This window comes from Lissotriton vulgaris, chromosome 2_1 (assembly GCF_964263255.1).
Source record: "Lissotriton vulgaris chromosome 2_1, aLisVul1.2, whole genome shotgun sequence".
Classification (NCBI taxonomy): domain Eukaryota; kingdom Metazoa; phylum Chordata; class Amphibia; order Caudata; family Salamandridae; genus Lissotriton; species Lissotriton vulgaris.
In genome coordinates, this window is record NC_141687.1 from 1867495530 (window position 1) to 1867514203 (window position 18674).

The 18674-nt window shown below is 40.0% G+C and overlaps 1 protein-coding gene across 1 annotated transcript in view; it reads right to left on the bottom strand.

Moving 5' to 3' along the window:
- The window catches only part of ALDH1A3 (aldehyde dehydrogenase 1 family member A3), a 296162-nt gene that overhangs the window by 85082 nt on the left and 192406 nt on the right, over positions 1-18674 (bottom strand). The window contains exon 8 of the mRNA XM_086958058.1: positions 7401-7503. Coding sequence (XP_086814184.1) covers positions 7401-7503 — 103 coding nt within the window. The remainder of the gene's footprint in view (positions 1-7400; positions 7504-18674) is intronic.

Genomic DNA, 18674 nt, shown 5'->3' on the forward strand with positions numbered 1-18674 from the left:
ACTCTGGAGTGCTTAACCTTTGACATGAATATAGAATGTTAGCACTCTAGATTTTTATCAGCTCTCTGTGGTGAATCTACAGTAGAACACTGATTGAGGAAGGTATGTGAGAATTTGCAGAAGACGTGCCCTCATTTTAGCTTTCAAGAGCACAAACCATTATTTCTATGAAGAAATTAATTCCACCATTGTGTTAATTTATGACTATCGTCACAGGAAACGATTTAATCTGCATGTTATGGAGATGTGCCTCACATTTGTCATGACTATAACATGCCAGCTCTCTAGATGTTCACTAGTACTTTCTGGTGAAGCTGCAATTGAATACTAGGGAATCACATGACAGGCGGCTGCTGCTGTTGGACATACATGTTTTACTCAATATGTCAAACGTATTTTTCACGTGGTTGAAAGCTGGAAATTCATAGAAAATGTCTCCTAATTGCAGGTTCTGGAGCACTAACCATAATTTACAGGGAACATTTATTTTCTCTAATGGATTGTTCTCACCCTTTCTTTAGGCACCCTTTAGTGACCCTGAAAACTAAGCATTCATTACAACGATGCATTTCATCAAAAGAAAATCCAACAGTTATGCTTCATATAACTTTTCACATAAATAGTATCATGAAAAACAAACCATCTAACAAACAATGTTGTAAATTTCACCCCAAATTTTAAGAGTCTGATTGACAATAGCACTGTTATTCGAAAGGGAGGGTCCTCGTAGGTACTTATTGATCAGGGTGGAGTAAGACCCTACTTCGCTGCGGTCAATAACTGCCTCAAGGTATCCACCCTCTTGGATAATATTGCCTAACTATTGTATGTCAAATGCTGTTACCTACCCACCACAAAGGAATGGATATTGTTTTTGTAGTCATCTTTATAGGAATGGGCCTCCACACCTGCCAAGATACCTACAGCTGTGTTTGAATTGTTCTCATTTGCAACTGTTTAGGAAGATCGCTAAATTCACGAGGTCTATCAGGATAAGATGAGAATCAATACGTTGTTAAGATCCAGATAATAAGGACATCAATTTTAGTTGCGACCATGCGCTTTAGGACTTTGACTGCACTGTGACTGATTGTTTTTAGCTTGACTGGGCCTTTGTCATATTTTATGCATTTTTTTATTTTTTGTCTAATGCCATGAATTGATATGGGTTTAGCCAATTACCTCAATAAAGAACTTAAGGCCTGGTTTAGAATTTGGTGGATGGGTTACTCTGTCAAAGACGTGATGGATATCCGCTATATAAAAAGTGCATTAGGATATAATATACTTGACATCAGGCAGACTGAATATCCGTCGCATTTGTGACAGAGAAACGCTTCTGCCAAACTCTACACCAAGCCCTTAATTTATTCCTGAGATCTTTACATCCTCAAAAGAATTTGATTTTGGCCAATAGGAAACCGCTGCACTCAACATGGGAAATGCTTTCATTTGAGCATTAGGAACAAGTTCTTGCTGCTAGGTAGGCAATTTGAGACAGCAAACAAGCTAGCAGAGAGAGGAAATGAGGGAATGGAGGGCAATGATAGTAGGTATGCATAGCTTCTACAAGTACCAACTGCTCCTCCAGCTTCAAATGATTTAGAATCCTAGGGGCAGATTTACAATAAACTAACACAGCACGGTGCAGCTAGTCATTTTGCTGTGCCGTGCTGCATTAGTTTGGAAAGCACAGCAATGCAACATATTTACAGCAATATGTCGCATCTCTGTACTTCCCACTGCTCTGGCTCTCAAACTGCTGCCATGCGCTGACACAGGCACCCTTGCACCATGGTGCAATGATGTCTGCCTCGTGGGGAAATTGTTTTTGTGCGGGAAGGGGCACCTTCCAGCACAAAAACAATCTGAAATGCGGTTTTTCAACTTATATATGTGCTGAATTAGCACACATAGAAGTTGAAAAACAGCATTCTTTCAGAGATTGTTTATGTGCAGGAAGGGAACCCTTCCTGAGCAAAAACAATCATAAGAGGTAATTTCCTCTTCGATGTGTGCTGCAGAATGCAGCACGCATAGAAACAGGAAACAAAAACGAGGAGAAATGAATACATGTTTCCTTGTTGAGCCTCCCTACACCTCCCCTGCGGTGGCGTAGTATTTAGACGTATTTCCAGATTCAGGATTCCTCGTAAATCTGGAAATGTGTCTTGTTCCATGGGTCTTGCGTGGGATCACCCACAGCAACACCCACGGAACGCCCCATTCACGCAAAGTGCTGTGTGTTAAACTGCCATATTTACAAGGGCAGGAAAGGCCACGCAACAACTTTCATCACTTTCATTTTCTACATATAAGTTGATGTGGTGAGGACCCCTGAAATTCCAGGAGCTCAGTAAAGGCCATTAGCTAAAGAAGAGAACTGTAGGGGAGAGCTATGCTGCACCAGAGGGACTCCAGTGGCCTATACTACACCATTGCCAGCAGCTTCGGGGAAGTTCCCCCTCCCCACCCCCCTCCCCTCTGCAGAAATGTAGAGGGGTTGGTCTCTCACATCCATTGGCTGCTTAGGTTCTACTAATGACACCTGTGGAATTAGCAAGAGCACTCAGAATTATATCAAATATCAATCAGTCTAGGTGGCAGTCTTCCTTTATTATGTTCACCCGCTAGCGTTCATGGGCTAAAAGGAAAAGTGACTGTTGAAAGTCTAGGTATCTCTGTTAAATGCAAAAAAAATAAAAGGTATTATTGTTTTTCTGAAAATTTACCAGATTTGTCATAGATCAAAAGTGGATAGGGAGAGAACCCTACTGGGACCAAGAGGAGTTTCTTAAAGCACCAGATTGTAAGAAGAAGGCATTGAGAAGACCTAAGAGGTCTAGCAGTAAGAAGAGCTGACACCAACTATGGATTAGGTTGAGTGAATTGTCGTAAACGGATTTATGAAGAGTAGCAAGTTCCTTAAAGATTATTCTAGTCTTAATTGGGAGCTGGTGCACGTAGCGTAACTGACTTTCAGGACTGCTCAACCCATTACTGCAACATTGTTCTGTGCAGCTTTAAAACAAGGCAGCAATTGCGCTTCAAGCCTCACAACTTACGGGCAATGACCAAGTGGGAATCGCACGTGGTCATCCTAGGCATGGTGTCAGCAAAGTTAACTATAGAATTAAATTGGAAGAAAGTAGACATTCCACTAATCTCCCAATGGCAATATAAGATTCAGAACATGTTGGTCTCGTTATGGTGACACAAGTTTTGGGAACAGCAGCTGGGGAATTTCTGGTTTGATTTTTGTATTTCAATTATTTTATTGCAACAAACCTCATCCAGGAACGACCTAAACAATACAGGTTACATGCTTAAGATCATGACTATGAAGGTTGCCTCCAATGAGGCTTTGCTTATGCTTCTGTTAAACTTTAAAGAAAACAGAGATTTGAAAAATGTAAAGCATCAGGTAATTAGGAAGGCACAAATGAAGAGCATTCGTGTAGCTGAGACAGTAGACTATGATAGCCAGCATGGCCAGATGTGTACTCTTATCTGCAGAAGGAGACATCACATTCTGTGATTTATACAAGGAAATGATTCAAAAGTAGATACCCTTTGAAATCTGAGGAGCAAGGTTCAATTTACGATTGAATTTGAAACCAGGCTTTTACCACTTTCACTGACTCAGGACCTCATAACATCGGGACTGGAGTTGTCAGACCAAACATCAGAACCTCCACCCATCATCAACTCCTCCGTTTTTTCTGAGCTTACTTTGATCTAGAACTCACCCAGGTATTCCATGATGGCCCTTTTCGACTGTTGTCAAGATTCTGTTGGTTGTAACCCATCACCAAAATACAGGATATCTACCTGGCTCTTGAGGAACAAAGAGCATATATCAGTGGGCCCCCTGCTCGGGTTGAGATGAACATGACCACCACAAATATCTCCCTATTGAGCACCCTGGACTCCTTTCCCCCGCTGGTTTTACAAGATCTGGAGATCTTGCTTAATAAGACCAAATCTGGCTCCCCCCTAGATATCTGCCCACTGAAAATCATTAAGCAGTGTAGGGAAACCTTCCTACCGCCTCTGCTAGAAATCATGAATCTAACTATGAGAGACTGTGTCTTCCCCTCGGAGTGGAAGAGTGCAGTAGTGAAACCCCTGCTAAAGAAGGCCTCCCTTGATCCGGAGGTCCTAAAAAACTTCCGTCCGATCTCACTGCTCCCAGCCCCTGCGAAGATGCTTGAGGCACATCTAAACAAGCATCTCGCTGCCTTTGTGGAAGACTCGGGCTGTCTGGACTTTTCCCAGCACAGATTCAGGAGGGAACACAGCACTGAGTCGGCCCTCACTATTGTGCTTGATAAGATCCGCACGAAAGTGGATGGGGGGGTGAAGGACGCAGCTCTAGATCTACTGACCTCTTTCCTTAACGGAAGGGAACAAAGAGTCAAGCTGGGGGAGTTCCTATCTCCATCCCGACCGGTGCTTTGTGGGGTCCTGCAAGGGTCGGCTCTTAGTCCGACCCTATTTAACATCTACGTGACCCCACTAGCCAGACTAATTAGAACTTTCGGGATGGAGGTAGTTTCTTATGCAGATGACACCCAAATCCTTGTCTCTCTTTCCCATTCAGATGTACCAACTGCCTTCAACTTTAGATCTTGCATGGAGGCGGTTGGTCAGTGGATGATCCAGAACTCACTCAAACTGAATGGGGAGAAGACTGAGGTAATGGTGTTTGGAGGGAAAGAGAACATCTGGTCAGCCAGCTGGTGGCCTGACTCGCTAGGAGTGTGCCCTTCCCCCACGACATCTGCTAAGAATCTTGGGGTGATGATAGACCCTGCCCTGGATATGGGCAGACAGGTTAGTAGAACCATCTCCACCTGTTGGGGCTTAATCCACACCCTGCGAAGAATCAGGAAATATCTCTCTCAGCAATCCAGAAAGCAAATAGCTGTCGCACTTATCGGCTCACGACTGGACTACTGTAATGCGCTGTATGCGGGGCTAAACAGGAGCCCGCTGCAGCGCTTGCAGGTAGTCCAGAATGCCGCAGCCAGATTTGTTCTGGATGTTCCCAGACGCTCCTCGGCCACGTTGGCCAGGAAAGCGCTGCATTGGCTACCGGTAGAGCACCGAGTACGGTTTAAAGTCCTATGCATGACCTATAGAGCCATTGCAAAGAACAGCGACACAGGAGTTGGTTCCATCATCTCCCATTACACTCCTGGAAGGGACTTGCGCTCCTCCAGGAAACTGCTCCTGACAGTCCCCCGCATACGAAGAGCCAAGTGGGGTGGCAGGGCTTTCTCCACCCTGGCCCCTAAATGGTGGAATGATCTTCCTCTGGATCTCAGGTCCCTACCCTCCCTACAGAAATTCCGAAGTGCCCTTAAAACTCGCCTCTTCCTGCAAGCCTATGTGTAAGGATGATGTTTCCATTTTTTAGATGTTATTGTTAGGCGCCTTGATACCTGCGGGTTATTGTTTTGCGCATTATACATTTTTATCAAATCAAATCACCAGAGGAGGTGCTGAACTTCATCAGCAGTGATGTTGTAGTTGAAACCCTGGGAGCTGAGCAGTTTAGCACAGGCTCAATGCAGATGCTGCAAAGGTATGGGGAAATGGCTGACCTCTGAGGCCAACCATGAGAAATTGATTTACTTTACTTAGTACTGTGAATATGGTGGCCAACTGAGAGAAACACTGCTGATAGATCTAAATAAATCAGAGAATTAACATGACTGCCATCTTTCCCCATCCATCCACAGTTCACGGAGAGCTGCTGAAAGCAATGTGTTCCCTTGCCACAAGAGACTCAATAAGGAAATCCATGTTTCATGATAGGGATTTGATTGAGTGACAGCATTAGCCTGTTATATTTTGGCTGATACTGGAAATAAAGAGATGTGTTGAAAATTAGATAAATTGGAGGATCAGAGCCCAGGTTTTGATAAACAGAGAGATGAACACTTGTTTTATCGAGTGTGGAACAATTGCCTGTGTAAGAGATTGATTAAGAATATCCCCTACGGGTTCGGTCCAAATTGAACTAATCTGTTAGAGAAAGGACGTGGATCGCGGATAACACTGGATTTCATTTTGACATTTTTCCCATTTGCCGTGGATGACATAAACAACCAATTGAACTGAGGAAAAAGCTGAGTCTTGATCTTTTTTAAATTATATAATGTTCTAATAAAAGTTTTGTGTGCAACTGGCCTTCTTCCTCCGCTTCGCATGTTCAGGTGCAGGGGTAATATTAGTACTCCCAATTTATGGTTGACATTCTTCTGCCCTTTAATGTAGGGACACCTTTTTATACAATTATTACTTGACATCAGATCTGCTGGTTGATAAAATGAGTACCATTGAGTTGGGTAACAACAAAAAGCTCAAAACCAGTAGATATGCAATGTTATGTTTTATTACACTTCAATTTGAGAATACATATACTCCCATGAATTGGTTTAAATCCTGTACCACTTACATCTGCTGTCCTACTTTTCAAATACTATGATCAGGGCTTTACATATTTACTAGTTCTCTATTTATAAAATGTAGATTTTAAATGATTTAGTTTGTTTTTATTCCTGATTATCTTTTTATTTTGCTTGTTATTATGAAACATGTTACATTATCTACTTACAATCAACATCACTTAATTCTCTTGATATAATTTGTATCATAGAATTGAAATTCATTCTGCACAACCTACAGAGTTTTTTTAAGTGAATCAGTATTTTGTCAGTAGTCTTGCGCTATCAGTGTGTTTACTGTTTTCACACAGGATATTCTGGGTCTGCACCATACAAGTGAAGTGTATGAGTTTTTTATGACACAAATCATAAGTATGATTGATATAGCACAAATAGCCACAGACTCAGGTAAACCTATGTTCTACCTTCACCAAGGTGGGTACCTCTACCACAATATCTCTTCTTTTCCTCTGTGTAATGTCTGGATGATTTTCTATAAGATGTCACTATATACTCTCTTTTTTCTTATAATTTTTCTAAATTTTATTTTCCAAGTTCCCTGAAGTGATCTTCTAATCTAGGAATCAATAAAAAAATAAGTATAGCTAAACCTAGATTTCATAACTGTGCACTAACTTTGTTTTTTATATGAGGTTTAAAATGTGTCACAGATTTTTTCTTTACGCTGCCCATATCAACCTTAAAATTCATCACTTAATTGCCAACCCAGTAACAGACATGAAATTCGGACACAAAGTTACGTGACACAGTTATAACATAGAAAAATTACATTGTACAATACATTTAAGAGAAAGCCATACAGGGCTCATATTCCAAAGTAAGTTACGATTTCTTTGCTCACTTTTTCCATAACACGTCAAAAGCTGTCCCGTATTTCTAATAGTTATGTCTTTCCAGTTACATTCCCAATTTATGAATACTTACAATCAGAATCCGCAAATACAATACATGGATTTTTCCCGCCGAGCTCCAGAGTTACTCGCTTAAGGTTACTTTTGGAGGCAGCTTCTTTGACAAGTTTACCAACCTACAGGAAAGTGACACAAAAATAACTGGCTCAGTCATTGGGGAAAGCAATCAGTGCCAATGTAACCTAGAGAACTAGAGAAGATCACCAATAAGTTTAAAGACAGCTTTTTTGTTTTAATTCAATTATAGCTTTTTCTAAATTCTGCACATTTTAGATAGAACATAGTATTAAACATACATGATTGAATTACTCCATCCTTCCGCATTTAAACAAAAATATATTTAAAGCTTTCAATCAGTTTTATGCAACACAATTTCTTACTATTCTTCAAGTGACAATACTATCCATTTCAGTAATCCCATTAGATCTCTCCCAGATTAAGGGGTTACAGTTAATTCTCTCTTTATACATTAAATAAAACACAATCTTGCCTCTCTCAGACAAACTAGGTTATCCTTCTTCTGAAGAATACAACACAAGACCAAAATTATTAATTCAACTACTAGCCCATGACTCAACTACCCTTTATCAACAAGATCATCGAAAAAGCAGTCACATCAGTCAACCAACTATGGCTTGAGATCACAGTGCAGCACTGTGACAACTAACTTACAAATAATAAAGAAAACCCTTTTGACCACAGATAACGATCATCCCTATCTCCTGATATTGCTGGACTTCTGAGCCACCTTTGACACCATCAATCATCACACCATCATCCACATTCCTACCTCTTACATGTGATTCACTGAAAATATCCTTTATTAGTTAGCCACATTTCTATCCCGCTGACACCAGCTCATTCACATGGATACTTAGTGCCAGGTCTCAAAAGAACCCATCTCTTGTGGGAAGCCCCAAGGTTCTATCGTTTCCCCCGTCTTCAACCACCACATTGAACCCCCTGGCCCTCTGCTCACGAAAATAGCATAAAAATTCACCAGTGTTCCAATGACACACGACTCTACTTAAAAGTCTCCTCTGCTCCAGATATCAAATGTTTCAAAAACAAACTCATCCACACTTGGAAATCCACTATTTGCCAATGTCACACTCAACATCTAGTACAAATCTGTCTCAACAACATCAACCTGGATGGACACAAACCACAACTTTCACTCAATGCAAGTCACTCAGGTTCACCCAGGTCACCAATCTCAACTTCAGGAATCAGATTACAAAGATAACCAAGATTGCCTAGTACTAGCTCTATTTACTAAAGTAAGTGTAACTATTTGTTCCAGAAAACAAATTCAGAGCTGCCATTCAGACCCTTATTCTCTCTCGTCTAGATACACAATGGCCCTGCTTAAAGACGTCCTTCACACCAAAACATGCCTCGTCAAGGGTTGCAAAAAAAACCCAGCTTAACCCTTTTCCTCATGGAACTCTACTGACTCCCCTTGTCACCCTTTAGCATATTTAAAACTAGATGCATCATTTGCAAAGCCATAAAGAATGGCACCCCTGCACATATGGCTGGCAAGCGCAGAATCTCTTGGTCAGGACACTATTAGACTGGATGCAGAAAAGAAAAAAAAACACAAAGCTATTAGCCTTGTGCATCTATGCACCCAGGATCTAGAATGACACTCCTGAATCAATCAGGAAAGCCCAACCCTTGCTCTAGTTTAACACCATCGGGTATTTTCCTCCGGTGCTGGTCTTGTTGGAAATCCCATTGTTCATGACGCTCAGCTCGTCATGAGCACAGCTCCACTGTGCCTCATGACGAGCTGAGCTCGTCATGAGCATCGAAGTGGTTAACAAAGAAAGGAAAACACATTTATTTAAACAATGCTAAATCAAAAGAAAGTAACAAACCACTTCAATTCTCAGAATCCAGCTACCACTTGAATCACTTGTTTATTGTGAAAAACAATGCACATGAGAAGGCTTTGTGTGCATTGGAGGCAGCGTCTTTCTGCTTAGCCTGGCAGGTCCCACTGGGGACACAGATATTCAACCTTCTCCCTTCTTTAGTTTACACTTATCCAAGAAGAATCAACAAGGAATTTTTAATGAACCTTGGGTGATATCACTATTCAGACCCCACTTCCTCTGTATGGCTTACGCTTGCCACAAGGAAGCACTAAGAAATTTCTAAACCCTAATGAAGTCACTTGTCGGGAGGAAACGCGTGGGCTGGGCTGCAGTTTGATGTTGTGAAGAATAAAGAAAATCTTTTTTGGAATATCATAACATGGCTCCTGCATTATATTGGATCTACAGGAAGAATTCATATTTTTGAATAATCTGGATTAATATCTGATTAAGTGAACTTTAAGTAAAAAGCAATCCCAGTAGTATATTAGTTTTCACTTTTGTTCATAGTTTTGGAGCAGTAGGACAATTTGAAGGTTGAGTCCTAATGGATACATATTAACAATACAAAACGCCTGTGCGGTCAGTTTGAGCCAATACTGCTCTTTTTTTTAATTACTTGGTTATTGTATCTTTGTCTTTGACTCTGTACAGTGCACAGAGGCCTTTTGGCTACATTTATGTTGTACAAATACCACATGCTTGCATATAAACATACAATTTTCATTGTTTTACATGCTAGTCTGAGCACACTTCAAAGTTCCCTTGCGCCCTTGGCACAAATGGCCTTAACATATCGAAACTTAAAGTTTATAAAAGTTGCTCTGCTAGGTGGTTTCTCAGCTGAATCTTAATATAGTAATCAGGCATCAAATGTGTAGGTATGATAATAATGCTTCTATGATGAATTGTTATCCAGGGAAAAAACAGTCTGCCATTCTGGAATAGTCCTAAAACGCGAGTATAGTTTTGAAGCTATGTACCATGCTTGTAGGGTCTTCAAAATAGACCTTAAATTCTGCAATTACAACCAAAACATACCAAAGGTACAGTATTCCAAATCATTAATAACAGATTGAGTCTTGTATTAAAGAATAATGCATTTAATGATAAGGAGTTAGCTCTTAAGATTAAAAAATACCACCTCCTTAACAGGACCATAGCTGTGTGGCCCTACAGACACTCAAAGTATTGGTCCATATATTAGCAAACAATTTGTCAATAGAGATAGCCAGAAGAAGAAGCAAAATGGGCACATCATTACAAAGAATTGGTGGTGTCTTAACATTATTTGCTATAAATGAAATTAAATTTAATAAGACCCAAAGAATTCGTAAAACCACACAAAAACATTACCCGCTATCAAAGCAGCCTTTTATTTGTAACTTTATTTCATTTTTTAACTTAATTGTATTGGTTTTTGATGTTGCATGTACATTTAACATACTTCATGTTAGAATTCACATCTGCAGTCCTCAATAAAAAGAAATAGGAAATGACGGTAAGACATATGCTTTCCTCCTAACTCTTGCAGGCACATGCATCAATATTGCTTTTTGCGATTCCTTAATTGCGAAAAATAAGGAATCGCAATTAAGGAATTGCAAAATGCAATGCATCAAGAAATCGCTAAATAAATTGTGATTTCTTAATATTCCTTAATTACGACTCGCAAATTGCGAGTCGCAATTAAGGAATACCTCCACATTCATTCCTGTGGGCCTAGAGGCCCATAGGAATGAATGGGAAGACATTCTCAATTTGCGATTTGCAATTAGCGAATCGCAAATTGAGAATGCGATTTCAAGGGTGCAGGAGTGTCCAAAGGACACCCTGTTGCACCCCTGAAATCAATCTGTGCACATATGTTGTGCACAAACATGCCCTAAGGGCATGTGTGTGCACAACATGAAACTTTGAAAAATGCACAAAAGTGCATTTTTCAAACTTTTCGCAAATTACCATGAGGTTCAACCTCATGGTATTTTGCCCCCCCTAATTGCGAAATCGCAATTTTTTTAAGTTTCATGCATTGCATTCAAGGAATCGCAAAATGCGATTCCTTAAATGCAATCGCAATTTGAGAATTCGCAAATATTTGCGAATTCTCAAATTGCGAGGGCCTTCACCCTTCATGCATTCCAAAAGCAGAGTTTGCGATCGCAAACGGACGATTTTTGCGATTCGCACCGTTTGCGATCGCAAAATCCTTTGATGCATGTGCCTGTTGGTTCCTTTAACACTCGCATAAACATCCCATATTTCGCAGAATAAAAGTTCCAAAAAATAAACAGTTAAAGGGTTCATGCCAAATGGTCCTTCATAGAACTCTCAACTGAGAAAGTGAGACACATGAAACAACCTCAGTAAAATGGAACATGAGGAAACGAATAACAGAACGCTTAAAGCTTCTAAAAAACAAATAATTGTCAAAGTGAACTATATCCATCAGGCTACAACCATCCTTGCACACTTATTAGGGGGTTTGTAAATCCCCACATGCCATCGAGGCCTCATCTGATCACTGTGCAACTTATTGAACTCCAATGAGCTCAGAAATCATTGTTGAAATCAGAATTACCTCTCCTCCCCTTTTGTGACCCTCTCAATAGTACCAATGTCATTTAAATTGCCCTTCAACCTTTGGCTCCCACCATGGTGCCATAAGAACAATGTCTGTCCCAAAAAGGGCTATAAATAGAAGAAAAACATGTCGGATCTGTGACCTTAACACTGCCAGCGTGCTTGAGATCAGCTTGTCTAGACCAACCTGCGCAAGCATCAGGTGTCTGTATCATGGATATGTCTATCTCTACAGACCAGCATGGCTTTGGTGGTTGTGACCTGGCATCAAACCATGACTTTCCAGACTCCATTTCCCATGGTAATCCAGGAACCAATTTAATGGACTTCTTTCGAACTTACATGATCAATGGGTCCCTGGGCTAGCAACATGGGTGCTTGTCAAGTCAACAAAATGTCTTGGGCCACAGAAGTGACATCACAAACTCTTTGAATGATATTTAACATCACAGTGCTGATCCTGTTCCAAAAAAAACCCTACTTCCTGATAAGGGGATAGAGAAAGGTCAAGGAATGGACATTGCGCAAATAAAAATAGCTGTTAAAGATATGCTTAGTTTCTGTATCCACGACTTCAATCAGGGCCCCCAAGATCGAGGATAGTAGGGGTACCAAAGGATACCTAAGGTTGCAGCTGGTGTTGCTGGCTGCCCCAATTTGCCATGCACACTCTTGATATCAAAAATCGAAAAGGGAGACTTTTAGAAGTGAATGAACCATATGAAAACCTAGTTCTCACCTCTGTGGTACTTACAAAGCCCACACTTTTTTTTTCTTTCCTACAGAGTAAGTTGTATTTAGCAAGAACTTGACCCGAAGGTATCGGTTATCAGAGCGCTTTGCAGAGCACCAGTTGCATTACATGAGGACACATTCATTTTTGTTAGGCACGGGGAGATTAAGTGATTTGCCCAAAATCACAGGATGATCAGAGTCATTGCCGATACTTGAACCCGGTTCCCCAGCTTCGAGGTCGACCGCCCTAGCTGTTAGGCCAACTCCTCTCCCCTTTATTCCATAAGTGATCACAGAATATCTAAGTTCCCAGCTTGGTCCTTGTCATGCTGCCGATGGGAACACACAACAGCCCCTTTTTACTATGGTAGTTGTAGCTGCGACAATAGTTCAAGAGCTCACCCAGAGGATCAGGTTGACGATGATTCTTGTTTTGAGGTAACGTTTTTCCCTACCTTTGTAGATGATGCAGGGATCTGAATGTATCTAAAACAGGTGAGAAAAAGGGAGCTTTGCCTCTGATCCTCCCTACCAGCAAAAACAGAATTATTCATCTTCCTGTGAGAAGATGTTCTGAAAGAGGCAGCAATGTTCTAGCGATAGCTGGTTCAGTGTCTCAAAAAAGGCAGTAATATTTGCCTGTAGCCGGCACAGAGGTTTCCTGTGTTAAGCCTGTATGGTCCTAAGATCTCTACACTGCCCTTTCCAAGTGAAACTGGGGAACCCAAGTCTTCTAAAACTCTTTAAATAAATGAAAGGCAGTCTATTGAACCCTCGCAGATCATTACTCACTTGAACAAGGTGTGGCGCCATAACAATTTAACTCCGCAATTGTAATTCCCATCCTTTAAAAAACTGAGCAGACTGCACTAATATGAAAATATATCAGCTCATATCTCTCTGGCCTGCATTGGCCATATTACTGGAAGCCCGTAACCAAAGCATTAACAGGCACATGCATCAAGCGATTTTGTAATCGCAAACAGTGCGAATCGCAAAATTCGGCCGTTTGCGATTCCAAAACCACTTTTTGGGATGCATCATTTATTTCTCATGTATCGCAATTTGAGAATTTGCAATTTTTTGCGATTTCTCAAATTGCGATAGCATTTAAGGAATCGCAAATTTTGCGATTCCTTAAATGCTATGCATGATTAATTTTAATTTGCGAATTCGCAATTTTGAAGGGAAAAATTACCATGAAGTAATCCTTCATGGTAATTTGCGAAAAGTTTCAAAAATGCAAATAAATGCATTTTTGAAACTTACATGTTACACACACACATGCCCTTGGGACATGTGTGTGAGTAAAATGTACTTACATGACATTCCAGGGGTGCAGGGGGGCGTCCTTTGGACTCCCCCTGCACCCTTGCAATTGCATTCTCATTTTGCGATTCCTTAATTGCGAATTCGCAAAATGAGAATGCCTTCCCATTGATTGGAATCAATGTAAAGCGTTTCCTTATTTGCGATTCGCAATTAAGGAATCGCAAATAAGGAAAATTAAGAAATCGCTAAAACTTTTGCGATTTTTTGATGCATTGCCGTTTGCGATTCCTTAATTTTCGCAATTAAGGAATCGCAAACAGCACCAATGATGCATGTACCTGTGAGAGCCTAATTTAGAGTTTGGCAGAAGATTACTCCATCACAAATCAGATACAATGCACTTTTAAAAAGGCAGATGAGATATCTGTCATGTTTGTGATGAAATAACTCATCCCCAAAACTCAGGATCAGGCCCTCAGCAATCACCTGTAAGTTACCAATGCACTTGGTTGCGCCTACGGTGTCTTACGTCCTGCGCACAGTTCTGAATCAGTATTTCTTTGATTACTTTATGACCTCAGACTTGAAACAGATCAACAGAGGATCCATCCACTGTTATTTCTTGATTTACCAGCCACATTATTATACAGTAGACTACATCATCCTATGTAATTGACTGGGAACAAGTGGCATCACCCATATACCTTTAACCTGGTTTAAGTCCTTCATAAAAAGGTGCACTCAAAATGAAAGAATGCCCCTTACCATACCCCAGAACGACCTCCTAAAAATTGAATGTCCTAATATAATTACATCTCAATTATGAACGATATAATCCTAAATGAAGATTGTACAACTTCAATAATAATAAATTAATAAGATGAAACAAATCGCTTACTTTACAATACAACAGTTGGCCGAAGCAAACTTCATAAAATCGATATTATCGCCTGATATTGATAATGATCAAAAATGGAAGGGCTGGCTATTGGACTGGGTATTATTGGTAACTTCGATTCCTAACTTCACTTCAAGCAAATCAAAAAACCTGGAGAAGTATAGGAATGATTGGCAACAACATCCATAAATAAACTACATAATTACAAGTGCAAAAAGGTACCACCAGAAAGAACTCGGAGCCCTTTTAAAATATGCTTATTCCAATGAACATTATAACCTGCTTAAATGTACAAAGCTTCAATACAAGGAAAAAATCAAGGAAATAAAGTAAAATCACCACGATGAAACCTGGACTAAACCCCTTGGGACTGTTAACTCTAATAACACTTTAGCGCCTGATTTAGATCTTGGTGAATCAGGTCCCTCTGTTGCATTTTCAACAGTCATTCCGCCCACCTACTTGGTTGTCCGCCCGCTATATTTATATGTCCATAGTTGAAAGACCAACAGAGTCCCGCTAACTCCTCTTGGTAAGCATTCTTAAAGGATCTGCTTGCAAGCGGTCCAATTTGTTTCGGTCTGACACTGCCATACTCTAAAACATTACTTAGTGTGATCGAAGATGTTGTCATTAGTTTGATTAACAAACTGTAATTTTTCAAGAGTAGTCAGTCTAAATTGAATACCAATTGATATACAAAAACAAAATCCTACCCTGTGGAGCTTTCTATTATTTTAGTTTTTTAACGTAATACAATCTGCAGCAATTCCTTCTTCATAGAACACCTCTATTATCCGTACTATTTATAAAAATGGTCTTAAAACTGGCAAAAAAAGATTGGCCTATAACTGTCTTAGATTTTGAAGGTAAGCTTTTTGCAAAATATCTACTAAATAGTTTAATGACTGGAGCAGCTTGAATCTCTCTTAGATTCAGATGCTTTGCACAATTCTGCCATTTAATGGTTGGGTCCACAAAAGTCTTGTTTAGTTAAAACTTTTTCTTGGTTAGTAAATGGGGTCTACGTAGGCAGATAACCTTCTTTGATTGCTACGGTAAGGTATTAGCAACAAATCTACTGAATAATACCTTAATAATCTAGGTGAATGAAAAGTACCCGCTACAGCTAAATCAAACAGGATTCCGAGCAGGTTGCTCCACAGTCAATAACATCGCAACTCTGGTACTCTAACCTCATCACTGCGGCGCGAATTCCGCCGCAGTGCTGAAGGTTCCAATCGCAGGCTTGGTCATGACGGCTCCCGGCCGTCATCAGCACATGCCCACCGTGCATCGATCAGCATCGAAGAGGTTAAGCAAATAAGGCAGCCAGTAAAAACTATGGCCCATATGTTTGTTACATCCATTATAGTACAGCCGTTGACAAAATAAATTGTGAACGTCTCTGGAACAAGCTATTAAGGTGGGGAATAGGTCCTTCGTGGCTACATTTCATAATTGAACTTCGCGATGATACCTGATTGCAAATGAAATTAACCTTAAAAGGATCTCAACATCGGTTATCCAAGTTTAATTAATACAATTTAATTAATGGGCTATCAGTTAATCATACAAAAGCAAAGTATGTAAAAAGTCAGCTTGGAAACTTGGTGGTGTGACACTTGAACATGTGACTATTTGGACATTGTCATTGATTCATATTTGAAGACTGCACAAAAAAAGGACATATTTGAGACTTAGACTACTGTACATGCCACTGTATCAGCGTGAAGCAACAGGGAATCCTCGAAAAAGTGCAAGAGTGGATGCTGTTTTTGTGGCAATAAAGCTGAAACTCTCGATCGTATTGCCTGTTCCTGTCCCAAAGTGTTAGCCTTCAGAAAACTATGCTTACGAGCCTCTGGTATAGAGGCAAGCATAAGGAGGTGATTAGTTACTGCTTTATGTTGAAATCTCCAGCTTTTATTAGTAAATTAATTACGTTTGCTCATTTTGTTTATATCTTACTGCAGCACTCCACATTATTAAGCTAATATTGCCAGTGCTTGTTTAATACGTTTTATTATCATAATCAAGGGCTGTTAAAATATCACAGCTTGTTCTTATGATTTTTATAAAAGATTGTTTTACTACGGATGTTATTTGTCAAATATGTATTGTAATCAGTGTGATTCATACAATACAACCTTTACCTACCCAGTGTCAGGCAATTTTGCACAAATACCAGTGGAATTTTGCAAAAACAAATGTTGCACAACTGACAAATGTAAACTTTATAGTGGTTATTAAAAACAGGAACTTGTGCGTAACAGAAAAATAACCTTCGTGACTGTAGAAAGGCCGTGGCCACAAGCCTGGGCTAACAACCTATGTGCATTTTGACAGCCAGACATTTATCGTCTGTGATTTTTGGAGAATAATGCAGTATCTTGTGGGTACATGACTTGCTTATTTGCACATGCGCTTCCACACTCAATTTGGTCTACAATTCCAGCTGTATAAAATTCCTGCAACAAGCACGCGCATACAATGGCGAGAAACATAATCCTGCAAAACACATGGTTTGCTTTTGCTTAAATTCCCTCTTTCATTGTTAGTTTTTCTTTCATTGTATTTGGACAAGTACTAAGTCATCTGTACAATTTCTTTGTAAGTCAATAAGAAACTGAAACACGTTCCCCTCACAAATTATAGGCACAATCATTAGTAGGGAGTCGCCTCCGATGCCTTGATTACAGTAGTCCGTGTGCTAAGTGATCTTAACACAAGATTTCCACAATGGGTTGAATACATCCAACAATATGAACTGATGCATGTGGCCAGTCATATTTTTCTTGGACTGATTTTGTACCATTAAATGACGCTGTTGGTAAAGTGAAAGTCAGTGTTGTAGACTATGTGCCACAGAAGCCAAAGTCTCCCTAAACCAAAAATGACAGGTGTCAATCCAAACGTTTAGGAGCCACCAAAATGATACGTAGACATTAGAAACTAACTGTATGAATAAAATAACTTTTTTTGCATTAATTTTCAGTTGGGTCAAAAGAATCGCCTCTGCTCTCCTTTTACTACCAATCACCCCTCACCCCATATTTTACTCACCACACTGCCACACATTCTCACCCGCTGACTTTTACTCTCAACCCCCCTCTTTTTCTAAACTTTTGTTCTCTACTCTCGGTCGCCCCATATTTACTCTAGCTCTTTGTAAAATCACAAAGAAATCCTGAGTTGTCATTTATGTATACATTGCAAAACAAGCATTTGCAATGCAATAGGTCTCGCATTATTAAAGTTAGAGCTATTGGCATTGTAAATGGCAATGCCTTTTATTTATGTTTTTGCTTTTAAAACATAAATAAAAGGCATTGTCATTTACATTGCTAATAGCTTAAACTTTCGCAAAAGTGAGACCTATTGCATTGCAAATGCTTGTTTAAAGGACGCCTCAGACACTTCTTCCCCAACCTACCAACCTTCAGTGATAGTACAAAACTGCAAGCTTATCTTAGCAAGTCCATACCTGAATACAGTGTGCTTCGAAGAGCAGCACATGCGCTGCTCAGGATCGACCTAAAAAGTTTCTGTTTTAATAGCATTATACAATATGCTAGGGTATACAGGAAAGAGCTGGCAGTGTTGGATAGTTGTTAGGGGCTATTCATTCGTTTTTGTGTTAAGCGCTACACATGGAACATTGTTTAATGTAATTGATACCTAGTGTTAATTTGTTCTTTTTTTCAGTGACTTTGTGTGCATGCGTGCATGTGCATATATGTATGTGGGTGTGCGTGTGTGTTTATGTGTTTGGGTTTGTTTGTGTGTGTTTGTAAGTACGTATGTGTGTGTGTATGTATGTGTGTGTATGTATGTATGTATGTGTGTATGTATGTATGTGTGTGTATGTGTGTTTCTCTGCAGATTATAGGTTCACATCTCTGCTGGGCAGCCT